Source organism: Buteo buteo, chromosome 3 (assembly GCF_964188355.1).
Source record: "Buteo buteo chromosome 3, bButBut1.hap1.1, whole genome shotgun sequence".
Classification (NCBI taxonomy): domain Eukaryota; kingdom Metazoa; phylum Chordata; class Aves; order Accipitriformes; family Accipitridae; genus Buteo; species Buteo buteo.
This window is the reverse complement of record NC_134173.1, coordinates 20,858,566-20,881,523: the sequence shown is the minus strand read 5'-3', so window position 1 is coordinate 20,881,523 and position 22,958 is coordinate 20,858,566. Positions and strand designations below refer to the sequence as shown.

The following is a 22,958-nucleotide window of genomic DNA, read 5'->3' as shown; positions in this document are numbered from 1 at the left end:
CTACTGTTTCCTTTTCTCCTTTTTTTTTTCCTAGTACGTTACAGGGTCAAATGTCAGGTTTTCTGTTTTCAAGACAGTGCAGGCAAGGCATCTAGCATTTTAAACATAAGTACATTTTCCACAAAGCACCTAAAGAAGAGCTGAAGTTAAACAATTAGACAAAGAGGACCTAAAAATAATGCTGATAACAATTCACAAATGCTGAAATAACCCATAATATAAATGCAAGCCCTTTCCAGCTGTAGGCAATAGAGAACCTGAGCTGATTAGAAGTGAGTTACCAATGTGATTCTGTTAGTGATATTAAGTACTCCAGTTCATGTTTCACAATGTTAAGAATTCCTGTAAGGTTTTCTAAAAATGAATTACCAGCCTTAGTTTTGAATGTGTGCAAGTCATAGAAAAGCCAGAGGTTCTGGTCAGGGGTTCAGGACCTCCTCCATTCAGCTTCCGTTACTCTGAACAGGTTGGGTTGGGAACAGTGGGACCTTTGCAACTTTCCTGCATAAATAGGAGCTTAGGGAGGATAAACTTCAGAGGGTTATACCAGCAGTTCTGCTCTGGCCATTGATGCTTATGGTTGGCCAAGGACATATGGGTTCATCAGCCACCCTGGCACTGTACCGCCCAAGCCAGTGGTGTTAGAGAGCTGGGACAGGAACAGATGGAGAAGATACCATGACCTAGAAGAAAATATCAATCTTTCCCTACACTTTAGGAAGGACAAGTAGCCTAATTAGGTATGTTTTGCACTGTAGAAACTGTTTGTCTTTGTTATGGGTTTGTGTGGCGTGGGTTTTTTTGGTAGCAGGGGAGGGGGCTGCAGGGCTGGCTCCTGTGAGAAGCTGCTCGAAGCTTCCCCGGCTCCAAGTCGGACCCGACTCTGGCCCAGGCCGAGCCCATCAGTGACGGTGGTAGCACCTCTGGGAGAACAGATTTAAGAAGGGGAACCTGCAAGTGAATGGGGGGAGTGGGATGTGAGAGGAACCCCTCTGCAGACACCGAGGTCAGTGAGGAGGAAGGAGGGGGACAAGCTGTGCCTGAGGCGGTGGATGCCCCTGCAGCCCGTGGCGAGGCAGCAGGCTGCCCCCCCCAGCCCATGGAGGGGAGTGGGGGAGCGGAGGCCCCCCAAGATGGCTGTGACTCCATGGGAAAGCCCGCGCTGGAGCAGTCTGTGACTGAAGGACTGCAGCCCACAGAAAGGACCCACGCCAGGGAAGTTTGGGAAGAGCTGAAGCCCACAGAAAGGACCCACACCAGGGAAGTTTGTGAGGAACTGCAGCCCGTGGAAAGGACCCACGTTGGAGAGGTTCATGGAGGACCATCTCCCATGGGAGGGACCCCCCGGTGGAGCAGGGGCCGAGTGCGGAGTCCTCCTCCCCTGAGGAGGAAGGAGCGGCAGAGACCAGGTGTGGGGAGCTGACCCCAACCCCCATCCCCTGTTCCCCTGCGCCGCCGGGGGGAGGAGGTGGAGAGAACCGGGAGTGGGGTTGAGGGCTGGGGGGAAGGTGTTCTAAGGTTTGGGTTTACTTCTCAGTGTCCTTGTTTTGTTTTGATTGGTAGTCAATGAAATTGATTTTGTTTCTTCCCCAAGTTGAGCCTGCCTTTTGCCCATGACCATCAGTGGTGAGTGATCCCTCCCTGTCCTTATCTCAAGCCTGCCTTTATATTTTCTCCTCATCCCACTGTGGCTGGGGGGGGGAGTGAGCGAGTGGCTGCGTGGTGCTTTGTTGCTGGCTGGGCTGAAACCACAACAGTCTTTTATTCGGAAGTGTTAAAAAGTTGGTTGCCAGAGTTAATAGTCATTGCAGGATCTGTGTTACATCCCTTAAGTACACAACTGATTTGGAAATTTGAGTGTTCCAGTTGATAGCTGAGAGAAGAATATGATTCCAAGTGTTAATGTCAAATATCTCTTTCATGAAGAGACTGAAACAAAATTTCACTTAAGCCACTGAGTCTGTTTGGTTCATCCTAGCTCGAAAAATAATCTATTTGCTCAGTAATGTGTAATCTTAATATGAGGATATCTGTGAGGCAGTTTGAGGTTGGATTTGCGGGTAGGGCACTTTCCTTCATCTCATTACAGAGAAACATAAAACTCAGTCATGAAAATAACAATATGAATGAACTGACCAGGATAAATTCTTAACAAACTGAAGGAATCTCTGCCATCTGTGTAGTACTGGTCATTATCATGTCTAATCCAAAATATTTCAACATCAGCAAACTACAGAGAAGCGGAAAATATAAAAGAAAGCAAAAATACTAGTAGGTAATTTTTAGAACATGGCTGTATGTCATATAGTGTGTTATTTCATTTCTGTGTGATTTTTACATTCAAAGCAGAACATGTTTTGCATATTCTTCAATGAAAAATTAAGGAGAGACAAGGGAAGAGAAACTCAGAGATGAAGTTAGTAACTAAAAACCTCTGTGAATTTCAATGTTTCCCATCTGTAGCTATTGAATGTATTCAGAAAATGTTAAGCAATTAGAATTATTTGAAAGAAAATGTGGGACCAGTTGTGGGTAAAATAACCTGTAGTTCTTGGGAACTGCAAATCTCATGTTTGTATCACTAAAAAGTTCAACAAATGTGTAATGCAATATTACATGTATTACCTCTGTGTCAATGTATAGGTGAACATTAAAATGCGTGACGGTTAAATAGAGTACAGCAAAGAGGAGAGTAGTAATGTTGACTTTTCAAAAGACACAGAACATACTACCTTGGGCAAAATACTGTTTCAGCAATTCACTCAGTTTAGACTCCTTGAAATAACTGAAGCCTTAATAAATATCTAAGCTGCATTTGTCTGCTTGGAGTAATAACACTATGCAAGCCATGACTGTAGTTATTGATGGGTTTTTAACGCCTGCTTCTCCAGACGTTGTATGGAAAATGTCCTTTTCTGCAGTAATGGGAGTTTGACTGCAAAAGCCAATGATTTTAGAGCTCTGGGAAAGGCATTTAAGTATATGTGTGCATTTGCAAGTATTTATTTTTCCAAAACTTTGAACTTTCATTTTCTTCTCTTCATCTGATTTTCTGCTATTGCTGACCACTAAGAAGTTTTTGCGTAAATAGAAAACTCCCATGCAAATGAAAGCTGAGTCACAGTTTTGCATAAAAGTCAGTGGAAGTTGCTGGCTCACATGGTTTCAAGCTGACAAGAGGGGAAATACAGTAGTTTCAGGTTCTGTTTCATCTTTTGAGTTCACATTGGAAACAAAGGGAAACAGGGAAAATGGTGAATTGTCATTGGTCAGGAGCAAACAAAGTATTCATGAAACCTTTTTGAAGCAAAATGGTTATATTTTGTACTTTTCAGTATGCTGTCATTGAATTAGCTTCTGGCTATGAGTAAATGTGTCAATAATTTAAAATGATATGAAAAGAATTGATAAGAAAAATGTCTATTTAAGGCATTTTTAATCAAATAGGACAGACGGAGACTTTTCTGTAACCCCTAAAACCTTCAGGAAATATGTGAAACATGAGACGTAAATCAGTGATAACCATTCAGAGGAGGCCTAGTCTATTCTTCCCCTGTACTAGAATCTTGGTTCATCTAACATTGCTTCAGTTTGGACAGGTTTTTTATTGGCAATACTGTAAATGCTTCTGAAGTGTGAACAAAAGAACTGCTACACTGTATTGGCACAAAGACAGATTTAGGATTCTGTGGGATTATTTTTCTTTTCTTGTGCTGATTCTCCTTTCCAGTTCCTCTAGCCAACCTTCCTGCCCCAAAACAGTGTGACTTTGGAAATTCTTTAAAAAAAAAGTTTTATGTCTGTTTTCCGGCTTTTTATAAATTTATCACAAATGTATTTTTACCTTTCTCCATGCATCATTACATGTATAGTTCCATTTATCTTTGAGTAGAATGAGCCTTGTTATGCTTTCCTCCAAGAAAATAGGTAGGTAGTGAGTAATGATAAGTAAATTCTGAGAGTGTGATTGTTTTTGAAGGATTTCTGAAGAACCCTTCAGCAGGGACACAATGTGGAGGGAGGCTGGTAGTGGAAATCACCAGGAATGTCAGCCTCATCAATGAGCCAGTGGCAGCATAGGCCAAAAAACGCATGCATGTGCAGATTTACCATGGGGATTCCTATACTACATTGTCCTTCTGCCACTGCCTCTCCTCCATTCCTCATAATGGCAAAGTAACCAGATCTTTGCTGACTTTTCATTTGTAACTGTTCATTAGTATTCTTGTAGTTAAGTCCTCAGTGGCAGAAAGATCAGAAGATAGTACCTCACTTCCACTACTTCCTTCCCATGCTGGATGTGATCCCTTGGATTCATGGATGGAAAATAAAATGGTTGTGTTTGTCCATGCCGAGAACATCTAGTTCTGTAGCTGAGTTTCACCCTGAGTAGGTCAGGTCCAGAAACATTACTCTGATCTGACTTGACATCTTCCCTACCTCGTGGAGCCCAACTGAGTACTAGCAAAACCACAGTTTTACCTCCCCTAAAGAGGGCAGAGTCCTATTCAGGCTTCAAATTCACACCTTTCCTGTTTGTAGAAGATAGCTGAAATAAACTTTCAGGGATGTCTGATATTTCTTGACATTTTTCAATGTAGTGCCAGGAGTAGATCTGGTGTTGATAGCATGAGAGTCAACGAGAGGCCTCCTTCAGCAATAAGTAAAATTCAAATGTCCTTGGTGAGAGTGATGATAAATTATCTGCTACTTCTGTAGGAGTAGCTAGAATGTGGTGCTGAGTTGCTTAGAAAATGCATCATGTATGGGCAGGGATCAGTCTGGACTATCTGCTTTCATTTTATTGGAGCTAATTTGAAAGAGTCAGTCTCCTACCCTGAGTACTGTTGGCTTGAGGTTATGTAGAGAGCCATAAAATCAAATGTTTTAGGGCTAGAAGCTCCCCTTATTGTACATGATACGTCTAGGACTTCTTGTTCACACAAGTCAGATTTATAAAATGCTGTTGCACTTCCAGTGGCTACAAGCAGGACCTCTTTCACACAGCATCAACTGGTAACCAGCCGTGCATTTCAAAGTACTGAGACACCTGTAGTTCTAGCCCTTGTTGGTGTCTCTTTCTCAGACTTCCTCATCCTTATTCAGTGAGACACCTACATGTGTACGGCTAATTCAGTGCAAGTATGCTCTCGTTGCTCCTCAGTCAACCTTCTTGATCAGAAATTTCCATCTCATGAAGTCTTATTGACCTTTGTTGTGTTTGGGTAGTGAGAAAGCAGTTTGGTAAAGAAGCCCATTTTTTTCTTTCCATAGTAGTCAGGAGGATTTTATCTTTTATTTCAGTGGCAGGCTCTGTCTTTCAAATATGCTGCCATGACCTTTACCTTTGTTGACAAAGAGGTCTGTGATGTGCACCATTGTGGCTGCTTCTTTGGCCACACTGAGTGAGTACTTATAAATATGTAACCAGACTTTTTTCTTCATAAAAATAGCCTAAAGGGCTGGGGGGGGGGGGAGTGTCGTGGTACCCTTTAGGGCCATTTGAAAGCTTAGCGTTCCAAACACTTTATATTTTTTCCTTAGGAAATTATTTATTTCTAAGAAGGAGATGCACCATGTTTGCATATTCTAGACTTGTTATTAAATTCAGGTTGTGGTGTAGCTGTTGAGTATGCTTTAAACATCCCTTTATGATCTCAGTGCTCTTGAAGTGCGAGGAGTTACGCTTTCTTTCTTCGCATATGAGTGAGGGCTTCCAACTGCTTGGGTGCCCACTGGAGAGGAAAATTTTTATTAATTTTAATTATTTAAATTTCCTTGATTAAGATAAAAGGGAAAAAAAGAGCTAGGAGAAAGGTTGGTGGTTTTGTTGCAAATGAGCAAATGTGCTGTTTATCAAGGCTTGCTTGCTTGTTTTCTTGTAAGTTCCTTTTTTAAAAAACACAGTCTCCAGAAAAATCTTGTCTAAGAAGCCTGGATAAAAATCCTGTTAAAAAATAGATTGTGATGAGACCAAAAGATACGTATGAAACTGGGAACTTTATTTGGTTTAGGCATGTTTTGTAAAGAATGTTATTATTCCTCACAACCAGAAACACAGATGTTTAACAAAAAAAGTCTTTTTGCTCACATGCACCAACATGAATCATCCACCAGTGAAAAATACAGTCATTTGATAATCAGTTAAATGAGTCATATTCATCAGTAAAGTAGTTCTTTGCATTTCTTTTCATGCAGTTCTTTGTTGCTTATATTTACATTTTTGTAAAGAATATCACAAACAAAATTAATAATTCATAATTATTGTTACACAGTGGAGCCTTATTTTGATAGTCCCTTCTCAGCATAGATCTTTCAACAAGGCTGTTTTTTCCTGCATTTAAAAAACACCAAATAAACAATATACCAAATCAACATGGTTGTCTTATGGAAGTACAGAAATCTTTTTTAGGAAAGGGAGATCTGTACACAGCACTATGTATTGTACTGAAGATCATAAATTACAGAGAAGATACTTTCCTGCTAAAATATAAGTGCTGTTTGCCCTCTTTCCCAGACATTCAAAAAATAGATTTAGTGAGAGCTAACACATCATAGGAGGGAAAATCAGGATACTTTGATTTCAACACTTCAATGGCTCCTGTGCTTAGCAAAAGAGAAAGAAAACATAATCCCTGCCCCATGGAAAAAGCAGTTTATACATGAGCAATTCCAAAAGAAGCCAGGAATAGAAAGGGAAAAATACTGTAAAAAGAGAAGTAAAGCAGACCTTATTCTGAGGCATTTACAAGATTAATATATTCAAGGCATGGAGTAGAGAGAGAAAAACTGAAAAAAATGCTTATTAAAACCACCTTCTGTCACAAATTATACCCTGCTCAACATCACCTCGTAACTTCTGCCATATGGACAAAAAAGCACTGTAGTTTCGAAGGAGAACTACGAACATTGATTCGAAAGCTAACAAGGAGGAAGGGGAGAGAGAACTTTCTCACTTAGCTGGAGTTCTACCAGGAGTAATAAAACAAAGACATTGTTAGCAGAATACGTGCTGGCTAGCAGATGAGGACTGAATGCCAGTCACTTACAGTATAAACAGACTAGCCAGGGTGGTAATTCATTTCATCTACAAATCTGTATGTGTTTTGGGTCTTCTCCAAGACAGTCACAAATCCTGGCATCTGGAATGAACTTGAAACTCAAATAAAAAGCATGTTGGACTGGCTTGTCTTTTCATAAGACCAGTAATGCTGCTACAGACTTAAAAATGAGGGTACAGTTTTCTGCAGTCATAGGGGAGATGGGGGTAGAAATGCTGAGGAAACTTCTGGAGTAAACTGGAAATTTTGCACTACTGCCCCATTCAGGTGTATTTTGCAGTCTGTGATACAGGATTGGAATTCCTGTTTATCATTTGACATTTATAAGAAGGACCTACCTCTGTGGAGCACCTCTTTTCATACCAGTAGCACAGACATATTTGTGTACTTTCTTATTTCGTCATACTGCATTTTATCCCAGCCCTTTACTTTTGGCACCTCTGCTTTTCCTACCTTTATATTTATGAACCTTTATGTTACTTTCTTGCTTGGAACACCCTAACCAATGTCATCCATAAAAACATTACTCTGCCCTCAGATCACTCTTGAAGATCTGTTTTCTACTGTGTTGCTAACTGGAAATGCTGAGTGATACCAGCTAGCTAAAATAGCAGGAAGGGTAGAAGTGTTCATTTATTCGGGTATTGTAAATGCATTTTCTTAGGGGTATTTGCCTCCCCCTCCCACCTGTGATTGCTACACCTGCCTGTTACAGCCTAGCTCAGCTAGATAGTATGCTTTTAGTGGCAAAGATTGTTTAGCTGTGTGCTTGCACTGTTCTTAGCACAGTGGGGCTCCCAATCCGATTTAGAGCTTCTACACCCTACTATCATACAAATAATAGAGAGTTAATAATAATAGTAGCCTTTGTAATTTGTGTGGTCCTTGGAGAGCATGGGCAGAGTCTTTAAAGCCAAGTTCTCTGATCTTTTCAGTCGTCTTTGTGGCAGGGACGATAGGATCCTAGTGATGGGTGTTCCAGTGCAGCATTACACTTCTCTGCCTGCCTTCTGCATTGTACCATTTTGCGTGATTTCTGCCACCTAATCACAGTGCAACTGTCACACAGGTGTATAATGTTTAATTTTCCTGACTCACTCTGTGAAATAAGTTAAAAGTAGGTGCTGAGATGTGATGGTTGAATCACACTGCCTGCATAAAAAAATCGTGGGCTAGTTAACTAACACAACAGGTTAGTCTCAAGTTTGACTAGAAACTAGGACAATCTGGCCTAACTATTACTACTTTAAAGCCTTGTAAAGTTAACCATTACATCAGTCACCGGAACACCTGTGAATGAAATACAGTTGGAAAGGCTTGCAAGTGACTTACCAAGCAAGTACCTTTTGAGAGCTTAAAGCTGCAGAAAGGAAGTAAAAAAGGCAGCAACTACAGCCAGCCTTCAGTGGAAGAAATAAAATGAGACCAGTCTAGTTAGTTAAAGGAAAGGATCATTTGTTGACTCAAGTAGAAGAAATTTCTGGATTTTTTAGAGATTGCTTTAGACAAAACAACCTATAGCTAGTTTTCAGTACTAAGAGCTTTAATCTTACTCCTTTCTTTGAAAGTATAACTAGAAGCTCCTAGACTATTGAGCCAGGGTAATTTTATTGGTCATTCTTTTCTATACAATGGTCAGTCATTCCTAACTACATTTTTTTGGAAGGGACTAATAAACATTGAAAAGCAAATCCAAACCTTGTTCATTTACAAAGAGAGAGGGAGAGAGAGGTTTTGTTCAGTTTGGTAGAGGTCCACATTTTTTACTGAAGAACTTTTTCATTGGCTTTGAAAAACAAGATAATGCTTGCATGTAAGTTAAAAGAATTATATTTTGCTTAGCTAGTTCATTTAGCAAATAGTCTTAACTTCCATTTTAATGAGGAATAGTTCTGCTCAAACTTTTCTATCCATAAACTACCTACAGGAGATTATTGTTTATGAAGTTTTGAGGTTGATGCATAACAGGACACTTGCGCCTTCTGAGTGAGAAAGGAAAGGGAAATTTTCCACCCAAGGAAGTAGCAGAAGCGTTTTCTGAAAAGCACAAATTATTCCTATAATACTAATACCAGACCTGTATATCTCTGATGAGAACTAGAAATTCTTCAAAGAGAGAGGAATTTTTTTACACAGTCTTCTAACCCATGGTACAGAAATAGAAATTTCACTGCATGAAGTAATATAAGAATTCACACTATGGCAGACACTAAATATTGGTGACTAGACTATAATTCAGTTCTGAGTCTGAAAAGGAAGTAAGATGCCAAGAAGTGGCTGACTAATCACTAAACTTCAGAAAAGGAGATCCCAATGTTAAGAAAAAGTTAATGGAATAGGTCTGAGAGTCAAAAATAAGTGAAATAAAATCTTTAGGTGTTTCATGGATACAACTTAAAAATATTATCACTGAGTCTTGCAAAGTACTGAACAAAATGGGACCCATGAAGAAAAGTCATAGACCAGGCCAGCTGAATGCCGTTTTTTCTAAGTGAAGAAAAAAAGATATTTCACATTTTAAATGCTGCTGTAGGAAAAGCCACAAAGAATGGGCAACAAAGTAGTAAAATGGAAACCATAATCACTGAGATTAATTAGAAAAGTAAATAACTAAGGGTATGGAACTAAACAATGTTACTGTCTTCCACTTTATTCAATGCAGGAGGCCTGTGGAAATACTTTGCTGGGTTTTGTGGTACCTTGGGGTTTATCTATAAGCGTGTGTTGTGGTTTCAGCCCAGCCAGTAACAAAGCACCATGCAGCCCCTGGCCACGGTGGGATAAGGAGAAAATACAAAGGCAGGCTCGTGGGTCAAGATTAAGGACAGGGAGGGATCACTCACCACTGATGGTCATGGGCAAAAGGCAGGCTCAACTTGGGGAAGAAACAAAATCAATTTCATTGACTACCAATCAAAACAAAACAAGGACACTGAGAAGTAAACCCAAACCTTAGAACACCTTCCCCCCAGCCCTCAACCCCACTCCCGGTTCTCTCCACCTCCTCCCCCCGGCGGCGCAGGGGAACAGGGGATGGGGGTTGGGGTCAGCTCCCCACACCTGGTCTCTGCCGCTCCTTCCTCCTCAGGGGAGGAGGACTCCGCACTCGGCCCCTGCTCCACCGGGGGGTCCCTCCCACAGGAGATGGTCCTCCACAAACCTCTCCAACGTGGGTCCTTTCTGTGGGCTTCAGCTCTTCCCAAACTTCCCTGGCGTGGATCCTTTCCATGGGCTGCAGTCCTTCAGTCACAGACTGCTCCAGCGCGGGCTTTCCCATGGAGTCACGGCCATCTTGGGGGCCTCCACTCCCCCGCTCCCCTCCATGGGCTGGGGGGGACAGCCTGCCGTCTTGTCTCACCACGGGCTGCAGGGACAAACCCTCCTCCCCTCCTTCCTCCTCACTGACCTCGGTGTCTGCAGAGGGGTTCCTCTCACATCCCACTCCCACTACTCAGTGTAGGTTCCCCTTTTAATCTGTTCTCCCAGAGGCGCTACCACCATCGCTGATGGTCTCAGCCTGGGCCAGCGGCAGGTCCGACTTGGAGCCAGGAAAGCTTCGAGCAGCTTCTCACAGGAGCCACCCCTGCAGCCCCCTCCCCCAACCACCAAAAAAAACCACGCCACACAAACCCATAACAGCATGTCTCTGTTTCTCACTTCTGGCAGGAAGCACTCTAGTTTGTTCTCAGCAAGGAAGGACTTTTCAAAGTCAGCACCTTTATCCTTTTTAAACTGGCAGGAAACATGTCCTTGTCCTTTCATTTTCTAAGCAGCTCCCTTGAGCTGTCCTGCACTCACTGCTCTTTACTGACCTATTGCCTTTCTAGAGGTAGACCACAGTGTATGTGTTAGTTTGGCCTTGATTCTTCTAACTCCACTAACTCAGCCTCAGCAAGAAAACAGAAGTGAGGTTATTGTGCAAGTTTTAAAGTCAGGCTTCTGTGTGCAGGGGTAGAACCTAAAGCTTAAAAGTAAAACAAACAAGAAAAAGCCCCAGATAAAGTCATTAGGTCCAGTGTTATAAGGAAAATGCAGTGGGCTTAGCTCAGCTGTTGGCAACAGTATGCAGTTTGTCATTAAAAACAGATATTTTGCTGTACGTATAGAACTCCACTGGTCTTGTATAGCTATATATGTTTTAAGGCTCTAGGGTGATCAAGGAATTTAAAAAATTCTGTCAGACAAATTGGTTGAAACAACACTAATAAAGAGAATAAAACACCAGGACTATAATATCACCATACAATAGTGTATAGTTAACACTATTTCTGTGATGAAAGATTACATTTCACTCAACCTTTTTAGTATGTGTCAGCACAGCAGAGTAAAAGAGAAACCACGGCATCATTTTTTTAGACTGCAATAGTAATTTTCAAAATCTCTCTTGAAGACATACAAACAAAACTAAGAGCACAAATTGACATTGCAGTTTATCAAGTGGTCAAATGAATTTCAGAACTACTGCCCCTAGCTGCTTCAATCCCCTTACACACAGTTCACCTTTCTCTCCATGGTGCCTGTGTGGCTATAGGTTAAAAGTCAGTTACGAAGTAATTATGAGGTGAGAGACAAATATTGCTCTGGATCAAAGTCTACCTATCAGACAGAAACCAGAGATAAGTAAACTGCCAGTTTATCGTAGGTAATGCACTTAAGGGTTTAGTATTATATGCTGTATGGTATGTCTATTAAATACATGGAACAGTCAACGTTGAGGCAGCAACTCTTGAGTATGATGCTAGGTGAGGTGGGTTAGCAGAATTCACACAGGACTGTGAGGAATTTCAACAGGACAAAAGCAAACTGAATAAAGAGGTAGTACCAACTCAAATTTCAGTCTTGAAAAATGCTATGTAGTGTTCAGCAGAGGTAAATTTGACTTTTAACTCATAAAGGGCTCAAAATTGAACAGAGGACTGAAGAAAGGGATGCAGGTTTCACTGTAAAAAATATACCAGTGACCTGTTCAGTGTCCATCTGATGTCAAAATAAAACCAAACAGAATGCTAAGGGGGATGAAGAATGGGGTAGAACATAATTTTCAAAAATTCTGTTGTAGAAAAACTGAGGTATGTTAAAGGAATAAATAGTATTAAAAAAAAATGAAGAAAGTTGCTCCAGAATTTCTAACACTAAAAGACTCAAGTGATGCTCAATAAAGGTGAAAGGTGGCAAATTTGGTTCATTTACCCAAGTGTATTTTGGAACCCACTGATACCAAGAAAGGAGCAACATTCTGTCAGGGAATGAATTAGATGGTGAATGGAGCTAAAGGAGAATTGAGATAATGCCAGCATTTGTTTTTTTATAATAATTAACGATAGGAGTTTTTAAAAGGCGTGTCAAGCATCATGTTTCCAGTTTAAGACAATCTCTATGATGAGTCAGGCTGAGTCCATCATGGTGGGAAGCTTTATTCTATTTTTAACTCGGGGTGGCATTACATGCACTTTTCTTAGACAATTTGAGATGATCCCTCAATTGGATAATCAATAGATGATGCAATATGGGAGTTTCAGTGACCTGATGTTAGGCTCTGTATCTCTTCTTGTGTAGGCTTTCTTTGGAGAATTTGCAGTAGTGGTGGATTCCCCAGCTTGTCCATGACTCCCAAGAGGGTAATGCTTTGTGTCATTGAAGGCATTTCATGAAAGTTGTGCTCCATGATATGCAGAAAATGTGTGTGCTCTGAATACAATTTTGATATTACCTCATCTGCATAGTGTAAGTCTATCTAGTTCCACTGAAGTGAGGACCTGTGCTGTCAAAGAGAGACATGACACTGAGATAAAATATGCTGCATAGTTGAGAGTTCAATGTGGAAATGTAGCAAGGCTTCTTTCACTTACTTCTAAAGTTTAGCATTTATGATCCCAAAACTAGCACTGGAAGCCTTAACAAAAGGAATGAAACCATAAGGCAGAATTTGATTTTAAGAAGGCATTACTGATGAGTATTCCAGTAGGGTGAGGTAACCTAAAGGAGATAATGAAGAATAGACTTTGGCAGGAACCAGTCTTAGAAATTACATCTAAAAAGATACTGCTTGTTGTTGACTTTGCATTTTTCCTTGCTTGGGTTTTAGATTTAAAAGAGGACTGAGAAGTCCTTACCACGTCTTACCATTTGCATCATACTTGATTCACTGCTTCCTGTTTGCCAAGTTCAACTCAACAGTCACCTTTTGCATGAAGATACTCTAGATGTCTTCTAAGTATCTGCTACACTTTTGAGTGCTGTGCAGATTACAGCAATATAGAGTTTAACAAAATGATTTACATATGACACAAGGAAAATAAAAATAGAACTGTTTATAGCAGAACTATAAACATCTACAGTGAAGAAATACAAAGCCAGATTCTGTTACCTTTAGTCATATGAAGTAAGAGTTTTACTAAATCCGAATTGTATTGTTTATTGCTACCGAATTAATATTCTGGTGGGACTGGGCACAGAGGCAGGCAGCAGATCGTCTTCTCTGACTTAGCACTTACACAGCGTACCATGGCTGGAATTTTCCAAACAACCTGGTTCCTGCAGTTAGCTCTAGATATATTTTGATTAAAGGTTATCACCTTTTCTGGCAGCACTATGAATTGCCAGGTTTTTCTGCCATTCCTTCTGCTAAGGAGTTTTGAAGATGCAGGCCAAAAGTGTAACTGTGGGCACTCAGAAGTACTCACCATCCTAGAATATCCTGGCTACAACTGAGAAGAGACACTGGAAGTGTTTTCATTGTACTTCTCAGAAAATATCTCTGCATGTAAATTGATCACTAATTTGCTTTCTTTCAAAAAAAAGGAAGTGAAGAAACAAGTAAAATATAATTGATGCTTTCAAAATCGTTTGTGAAATCCAGACAATGAGATAAGATTTTAAGTGGTCTTAAAATATTACACTTCACTTAGGCTTTACTCTTACTTCTCCATTCCCAAAAAAGCTATAACAGGAAAGTGATCCATAAATCCGCGCGTCCAGTTTATGGCGTGGTGCCTCAAATGATGAATGCTGCCACATTTTGATTAAAAAAAATTGAAGTCCATAAAAAAAAATAAAATCAGTTTAGTGAATTGAATGTTGCTTCCTTAACATTTTTCATCCTGAACTCATTTAGTAGAGGAAATGGATATTTCATCAGACATGGATTTGACGTTCCATCACATTATACAGTAAACAGTACAAACGATTTTTTTTTTTTTTTTTAAATGGAGAAGCTGGAAGAGCTAAGACAGTAGCTGCTGTAAGGCACTGGTTATCTCATTTAAACAGATATTAAATGTGGGTGCCAGTGGTGTGATCATCAGCTGCTTCCCACTTTGTGCATAAATTGCTTAGAAGGAGTCTTTTTGCCTACCAGATGTGACCTAGATTTAGATTTCCAAAGGCAAAAAAAAAAAAAAGTCTATTATGTAAAAAACAATTGCGGGTAAAATGCATGGTAAATGAGCTTATCTCACTTTTCCAGGTGTTTAAGCTAATATGTTATGGAATTACAGCTTCATTTATGAAAAATAATTGAGGAAAATGTTCCAGCAAATCAAATTTGGATAAAGGCTTAGGGTAGTTATTGTGTTGTTAGCAAGTTCTAAATGGCAAAAAGAAAAGGGAGCCAGTACAGATAATAAAAATACAGAAATTTGTGAATCTTTGAAGAGGCTCTTATAAAAGGGTCAGGGCTGGCAGTGGTATCCCACCTGTGTTGTGATCTTGCAAAATGTCATGGAACAATATGAAGAATTATATTCCTGTCAATGCATATGAAAGCAGGATTTTTTTTAAAAAAGAAGCATTGATATCTGTTGGCCCCGGATAAGCCTAATGACAATGGTAGGTTAAATGTATAAACATCATAAGAATAACATCCTTATTCTTTTTCTTTCTCCTCTTTTCCGTTTACTGATTCCACAGGGGCTGCTACTCGAAAACCGGATCCAGAGCCTGAGAAACAGACTGACCATACTGTTAAAATCGCTGGAGTCATTGCAGGCATCTTGCTGTTCGTCATTATATTTCTGGGGGTTGTGCTGGTAATGAAGAAAAGGTGAGCCATTAGTAGATGTTTTCTAGATACATATTCATGTCACAGCATCTCCTACAGCAGTTGTCAGTTTGATATTGGCAAAAGTATCCAGCCACCTCTGTGCACTTTGCCACAGAGTTTAGGAAGTACTGCTCCTTCCCACCCCAAAAGCTTTGTTCGTTTTTTGTAAAACCACAGTATCTGTTTCATCCCACAGCATTTTCTATGAATTAATGTTTGTGGCATTGTTATAGAAGAAAAAAACAACTTGAGGCTAATGGTTCTAGCACTTATGCATTAGTACTGCATGATGGACTCCAATAATAGAACAGTATCTCTATCCTGAAAGTTTGAGTCTCCACTTTATTCAACAGATTAGCTGAAAGTTAGATGAAGTTTCATTCTTGAATGTAAAAGAAATCCTCAGTCAAGCAGGAACTAGAGCTAAGGTAATTTCTGCTAAGAATGGAGTCTATATTGTTCTGCATAAATGTCATTCCCTGAAGACAAATGAAAATGTTACAATGGTGCTGAATGTTTCCAAATGCTGGTTCAACACACACATGCATTGAGATTGCTTTGCTTTGAATATAATTTGAAAACTGCTACAACATTAGAAGTGTAAGGCCTTTAAGCCTGGTTGCCTTTCTCAACACTGTGAAAGGAAAAATAATATAGGAAAAAGTATCTCATAGCTAAGGAGGTGGCATGGGTAAGAAAAAAATCCATGTGATGGTAGAAGCTAAGTCTAGATTGGGAGAAATTCATTAGCAAATAGAATTAAGGTTTTACGTTGTATCCTGAGCAATGTGAGATTCGCAACTGTGTAGGTGGGGTTGGGAATGTGTGAGAGCTGTGTAAGGGGGCTGAGTCACACATTGTCCTTCCACATCTGCTGTAGTCTTCCTACTGTCCCATAACCCCTCACCTCCTTGCCAGTCATCCTGTGTTACACCATTTTCTTCCTTTGAGAGCAATCTTGGCCTGATTTTGCTCATCCCAACACTATGTGATTTAGTTGTATGTTAAATAGTTTGGCAGGTCTGAGATAGTCAAAATCCCTAGGCTGCCTGAAATTCTTCCAGAATTTGAACAGTGGAGGTGTACAGCTAAGGAGGCAGCTGCCTGACAGTGCCTCAGGGCAGGCAGCAGAAGTAGCTGCTTTTCACTCTCCTTGAAGACATGAACAGGCTATGAGCTAGAAGGGCTCTATGCAGAGAAAGGTGAGCTGTGGCCCAGGCAATGACAAGAGGTAGGTAAAGCAGTCAAAAGCTGCCATACAGAAGAGATTGAGACTTAAGCCCCAGGGTAAGCGTGGCTGGAGCAATGAAATTGACCCAGTAACCAAATCTTCTCAATAAAGTGCAGTGTAGCAGAGTTCAAATCTGTTCTGACTTCGCAGTACTTTTTTCTTCCCACTTCTGATTTCTTGCATCATTCATACCTTCAAATTTAACAGTTGAACTCCCAAACTCCTCCCTGGGGCCAGGCACAGCAATTGGCTTTCAGGGAGAAAGGCTACTCGGATTGTCTGGCCAATCCGAGGAATCACACAATTCCTGACCGGCATTCATCACTCTTTCTCTTCCAGTTCTGAGCCTCTCCTTAAGGGTTTGTACCAAAGGTAGAATATATTCATGCAAGGTAGACAAGTTCTTCTTAATCTTGAAGGGAGAGCATTGCAAAATGATCCAAATAGTTTCAAAGTAAATAAAGTGTCAGAGTCTCTGGCTAAATGGATGCTATACCAGCTCTTGCTTCATTCTCTAGGGAAAAGCTCTTTGATAATCTAATTGTTAGAGGCAGGAAGGCTCAAATCCTAAGTGTTTGCATGTTAGTGCAGAAGAATACTTGATTCCTTCTGTCTACCACAGCACAGTAATTATTATTCATAGTAATTCTGTTGTTAGAAGAAAATGCATTATGTGAACTTCTTTGGGGTTTGGAATAATCTGCTTGTAACAGAGATTAAACTATTGAAAGTACAAGTCCAGGAACTCTGTTACCAAATACATACAATTTCATTGTGTAGTACCAAAAGAATGATACCAATAACTTATACATATCCCAGAATTATGCTAGAGCCTTGAACAAAACAAACTGTGAAATGAGTTGAAGTGAATATTAAAAAGTAAGAATGGTTCCTCTGTGTAACAGGATGTAACAAGGCGTTAATGAGAGTTTCAGGAGGTAGGTATATTGTGTCCCAGACCTCTAAAGCAGATGTTGTACCATAGAAGGTCTTGAATACAACTACACTCATGACTTAAGCAAAAGATGAACTGATTATTCAGTAGATAGTTATTGGTGCATTAATTCACTATGCTGCTGAGAGCCCCTATGATTTCACCTTGGTTCGGTTACTGTGTATACATTATGCATTTGAAGAAAATGCATAAATCATTCTGCAAGCTTAGTATAACTGTGGTGTTTTTACAGTTTTATGATACTTTAGGTGCTACTTTGTGAAACACTCTCATCAAGCTAGCTTGTCATCTGACTACAGCACTTGATCATTTTATTTCATTTACTTTATCAGGAGGTTTACTAGAGTAAAGATCTGAGTGAAAAAGTAAAATAGCACCTTGTAATTCAGTGGCACCTTTCCCCTGAGAACCGCTTTCCTCTCTGCACTATTATGTGCAGACTCTCTGGGCTCCTGTTATGGGTTTGTGTGGTGCGGGGATTTTTTTGGTAGCGCGGGAGGGGGCCACAGGGCCGGCTCCTGTGAGAAGCTGCTCGAAGCTTCTCCGGCTCCAAGTCGGACCCACCTCTGGCCAAGGCCAACCCCATCAGTGATGGTGGTAGCGCCTCTGGGAGAACAGATTTAGGAAGGGGAACCTGCAGTGAGTAGGGGGATTGGGATGTGAGAGGAACCCCTCTGCAGACATCGAGGTCCGTGAGGAGGAAGGAGGGGGACGAGGTGTGCCTGAGGTGGTGGATGCCCCTGCAGCCTGTAGTGAGGCGGCAGGCTGTCCCCCCCAGCCCATGGAGGGGAACGGAGGAGTAGAGGCCCCCCAAGATGGCCATGACTCCATGGGAAAGCCCGCGCTGGAGCAGTCTGTGACTGAAGGACTGCAGCCCATGGAAAGGACCCACGCCAGGGAAGTTTGGGAAGAGCTGAAGCCCACAGAAGGGACCCATGCCAGGGAAGTTTGTGAGGAACTGCAGCCCGTGGAAAGGACCCACATTGGAGAGGTTCATGGAGGACCATCTCCCATGGGAGGGACCCCCCGGTGGAGCAGGGGCCGAGTGCGGAGTCCTCCTCCCCCCGAGGAGGAAGGAGCGGCAGAGACCAGGTGTGGGGAGCTGACCCCAACCCCCATCCCCTGTTCCCCTGCGCCGCCGGGGGGAGGAGGTGGAGAGAACCGGGAGTGGGGTTGAGGGCTGGGGGGAAGGTGTTCTAAGGTTTGGGTTTACTTCTCAGTGTCCTTGTTTTGTTTTGATTGGTAGTCAATGAAATTGATTTTGTTTCTTCCCCAAGTGGAGCCTGTCTTTTGCCCATGACCATCAGTGGTGAGTGATCCCTCCCTGTCCTTAATCTCGACCCACAAGCCTGCCTTTGTATTTTCTCCTCATCCCACTGTGGCTGGGGAGTTGTGAGCAAGCGGCTGCATGGTGCTTTGTTACTGGCTGGGCTTAAACCATGACAGCTCCAATGCTAGGTTTCACCACACTGAGTCTACATGCTCTGAAAGTTGTCTTGCTTGTAGTTGGCTACAGCAATATCCCATTCACACTCCCCCATCCTAAGGCATATCCCAAGGCATATACTGTCTGTTGTTCATTCTTTTACAGACATGGGTCCCTGTAGACTTGATTTCCAGATCTCACCAATAGATTAAATTTACTCTGTCTCTGGGTGCGTCACAGTGCTTAATTAATTTAATTTCAAACCATTTCTTTCCATTGCCAGGAGATTTGGGAAGCGATTTTACTGTATGTAATAACCACGACTTTGTTCAACATACTCCTGTCATAGCCACCTCACTTCATCCAGCAGCCATTCTTTGCTTGGTTGGCGCCAGGCACCACAGATTTTCACAGATCAGCCTGTTTGGCTTTTAATTCAGTAGCCAGGTAGACAAGACCAACATTCAAAGCAGAGTTTTCAGTGCAGCACAGACATGCTTTGAATATGGTCACTATCAAAACAGTAGGTAGAGAAGTTCTGCAAATATCAATAGTCATTAGGCATCATTATTAATTCACTATATGGTGGTCTTCTGAAGTAGTTATATTATAAACTGGTCACAGAGAGATTAGGTGGCCTAACTATTCAGTATATGGTTGGAGTCACTAGTGAAGGCAGGAACATCATGGATGCTAAAACTTTTTTCTGTGTGGACACTCAGTCTTTGTGTAAAGTAAACCAGATTTCTAAGCTTGTCACCTGGGTCAGGAGAAGACTGTTAGTGCTTTCCTGTTTTTCTCCCCACGTGGTTGTTCAGAGTTCTTTATCTGTTCTGTTCTATCTTTTCTTTATCCATTCAACCACATTCCTGCATAAAGATGTCATGTAATTGTAGACTAGGAACCTGCAAGCTATCCCTAATACAAATATGGCCATATCAATGAGACCATTCTTCTCTGTGAAGTCAGAATAATGCCAGTAGGCTTTCCTCTCCTCAGCTGTGCTCTGAATCTCTCACATAAGAATTAGCACACTGTCAATGGAAACCAATATCTGTGTTTCCACAATATTGCTCCACAATAAAGTGGATTTTGAATCTGATCCTGAATATTAAATCTCAGGCAAAGCCCTTCATTTCTGCCAGTCTTTGATATACCTTCATAGGACTTTCTAAAAAATAAAAAATGCAGCAAGTTCACCTTTTGGTCAACCTAAAGTAGAGCAGAGAAAATGACAGAACTGGTCCCACAACCTTTGGAAAAGCAATTGCAATTAAATCAGGACTTGGAAAAATCAGAACATTACTGATTTATTCTTTTCTCTTTTCTTTTTTTTTTTTCTTTTACACTGTATTTCAGCTAAGTTTAAAAAAATATGCAGAAGTTGAGAAATCAGATTTATTGGTCCAAGGTTTGCTAAAAAGTATATATGTCTTTGGGGCAGCTGTTTCTTTCAGTGCTACCATCTTGCTGCTGCAGTGGGAGTGCAGTAAGGAAGTGGTTATTAAAATTTAATTACATTGGCTTCTGCTTCAGTTGTAGAATGGAGTTTTTCTGATCATTGTATTTCTCTATAAAAAGGTTATTTTCTTTTGCCTGTCTTTAGTTTCTGTTTTCAGCTGTGTCTATGCCTGAGCCCTCCAGTAGTTTCTAATGTATGTAATTGTGGCATCTGTTCAACTCGGAGACCCTGGTTCTTGGCAGTGAATAAGGAAGGCTTTTGCATTCGGTGGAGCTGGGCTGGGAATGCATTGGTCCCATCCCCTGATAGCAAATCAGGCTATTCAATCATATGTCTTTGCCAACAATTTTGAGCAGTTAGGATAGAAATCAGAGATAATAGGGCTGAAGGAAAACTCCAGTCTTCTCCCAGGGCTACTACCCCTGAATCTTGTTTTTCCGTCTAGGCCAGCTACAAAACAGAGACGATGAAAGAAATCACTGTGGTAATTACACAGTTCCAGAAGTTTTCCCTTCTAGTGGGACAATTCTCCTGTAGCCAGCTGTGTTGGTTTTTATAAATTTTATAGTGGGGCCTTACTCTACAAGTGATACTTATGAAATTTATTTGTCTTCAGTCCTGAAGGATATAAAAGTGCTTTATATTATCACTATATACAGAAACATTTTAGTGACATAAACCAACCTCTCTAGTGGGAAGAGACTGAAGAACTGTGCACAAAAGAAAATTTGGCAAAGGTTGGCCAGAATCTTTGTGCCACTCTCTTTTAACATAAAAAGACTTTTCATACATAGAGAGAAAGTTTGTATACATTATGTAGGAAGTAAAATGGAACTTGTCCATATTCTTAAAAAAAAGCTAAATCTTGTCAATTATGAATGGTGCTTTTGCATGTGGCCTGAGGACTTGCAAGTCTAAAACTTTCTGTTTCTGTAGGTTTTTTTATTTTTTTATCTGTTTTTTTCAGTGTCTGGTATTCTTGAGAGTCAAAAAATACAGTGCTCTTTTTCAAGGAATTCATATGGAAAATCTCACAACTGTAACAATATAAAAATAACTGGAGCTTGAGACTTTTAATTTTTCTCATCTTCTACAAATTTTTAATGGGACATTTACACAAATTGAAGCTCCTGGATTTTCAGCAATATTTTCATAAGGAATAATTTATCTCTATAACATATTTGGCAGAATTCTGCATATAAGTACCAGCAGTGCTTCACTGATTAATTGTATTTATTGTTGTTTCTCAAATTATTATACATCTTTTAGAAGTATGAGAACATTTGTACTAATTACATTAAATCTCTGTCATGGCAACATACAGCAAGAAACAGGGTTGGCAGTGTTAAGAGATTCTAAATGAAAGTGAGAGAATGAGTAATTCTGAAAAGAAGGGCAGGAGGAGATATAATTATGACTGAAGCAGAAAAAAAACTTTCTAACAGAGCAGTAAGTTGATCTGCTTTGCTAGGACCTGATCCTGTGCTCCTTACTGAAGGCAATGGGGTATGTACTGGTGGAAGAAGTGTATAACTCTTTTGCAGCTTCCCCTTACTTTATTCTTAGATATGTTTTAAAACTCAGCTTTAACAGGTGTGCGTTTTTGCAGATGTGCCGCATGATTAAATATTCAGTAACTAGCCTCTTGTGTTTGAACAATACTGTGTGCATCAGAAAAGTGGGAATAAAAATTGGGAAATATTTCTAACGGCATCATCACTCAAAGAAGATGAGAGAGAAAATTTGATGAAAGCCTAGTTTTCAAAGAGATGCCTGAAGCATGTAGCTAGAGGCAAGTTAACGTTAGTTATAGACCTTTGCAAGGCCTGTTTACATGTTTCCTCTGTAGTCAAAGGTCTGTATGCATGTGCTGTAAAAATTACAAATGCCTACATGGTTCCTTTCAGTCTTTTATCTTACCAACATATGAACACTACTTGACGTTATGCTCATAGATGTTTTAAGATCTCCAGCCTCTTTTTAATTGCAGTCAATACATGGGATTCATTTAGGTTGGAACTTGCCCCTGTTGGAGAGTTGCAGTCCTGCTTGTAGTGGGCTTATAACTGAGGGAGGGAGAGATGTAAAGCAGAAGAGCATAGCTGGAGGGTTTCTATACTTTCTGCTCATGCAGAGCTTGTCTGAGTGGAGGATCTGGCTGTGCAAGAGGTGATGATGCAGGAAAGACTGACTACGTCCATATTTCTCAGCATGGTGGTGCTAGGTCTCCAACTTGTTCTTCATGACATTCACATGGGCAGAAATAACAGGGATACAGGATAAGTTCTTATTTTTTCCTCTTCCACATGGGGAAATACCACCAAAATAATTTTAGCCAGCAAGGATAGCCTTTTCATTTGCATTGCAAGAAGTAATTTTTTCTTCAGAATTTAAATGGTTATTAAAAAAGCTGAGATATTAAAAATCTGTGGCCATTGATTTTTCCCCTCTGAAAAAAGTTCTAGTCCTGTCAATGGCAGAACTGATTTCTTTAAGTAAATAAAGGGATATCCAAAGATTCTACAGTACTATGACAGGAAGAGAAGCTACTTAATACATGTACTGAAATTCTGCATTGTTAAACTTATAACACCACGTTAGAAGTTCCATATCCTTGTTCCTAATGCATTTGAGGTGTAATCAGAAGTGTCTTATCACTTTAATTGGGAGTGTTTGTATGTATTATGCAGAGATAAATATACATTAAATATCTAACATTGCTTAGATAGCAGGTGTACTTTAAGGTGGTTTGATTTAACAGTTGGAGATGCATTATATATTG

At 40.5% G+C, this 22,958-nt stretch overlaps 1 protein-coding gene across 10 annotated transcripts in view; it reads left to right on the top strand.

Annotated features, from left to right (window-relative positions):
• Positions 1 to 22,958, top strand: part of PTPRM (protein tyrosine phosphatase receptor type M) — a 502,188-nt gene that overhangs the window by 320,673 nt on the left and 158,557 nt on the right. For all 10 annotated transcript variants that reach the window (XM_075023029.1, XM_075023027.1, XM_075023025.1 and 7 more), the window contains one exon: positions 14,970 to 15,102. In XM_075023029.1, the coding sequence (XP_074879130.1) occupies positions 14,970 to 15,102 (133 nt within the window). The remainder of the gene's footprint in view (positions 1 to 14,969; positions 15,103 to 22,958) is intronic.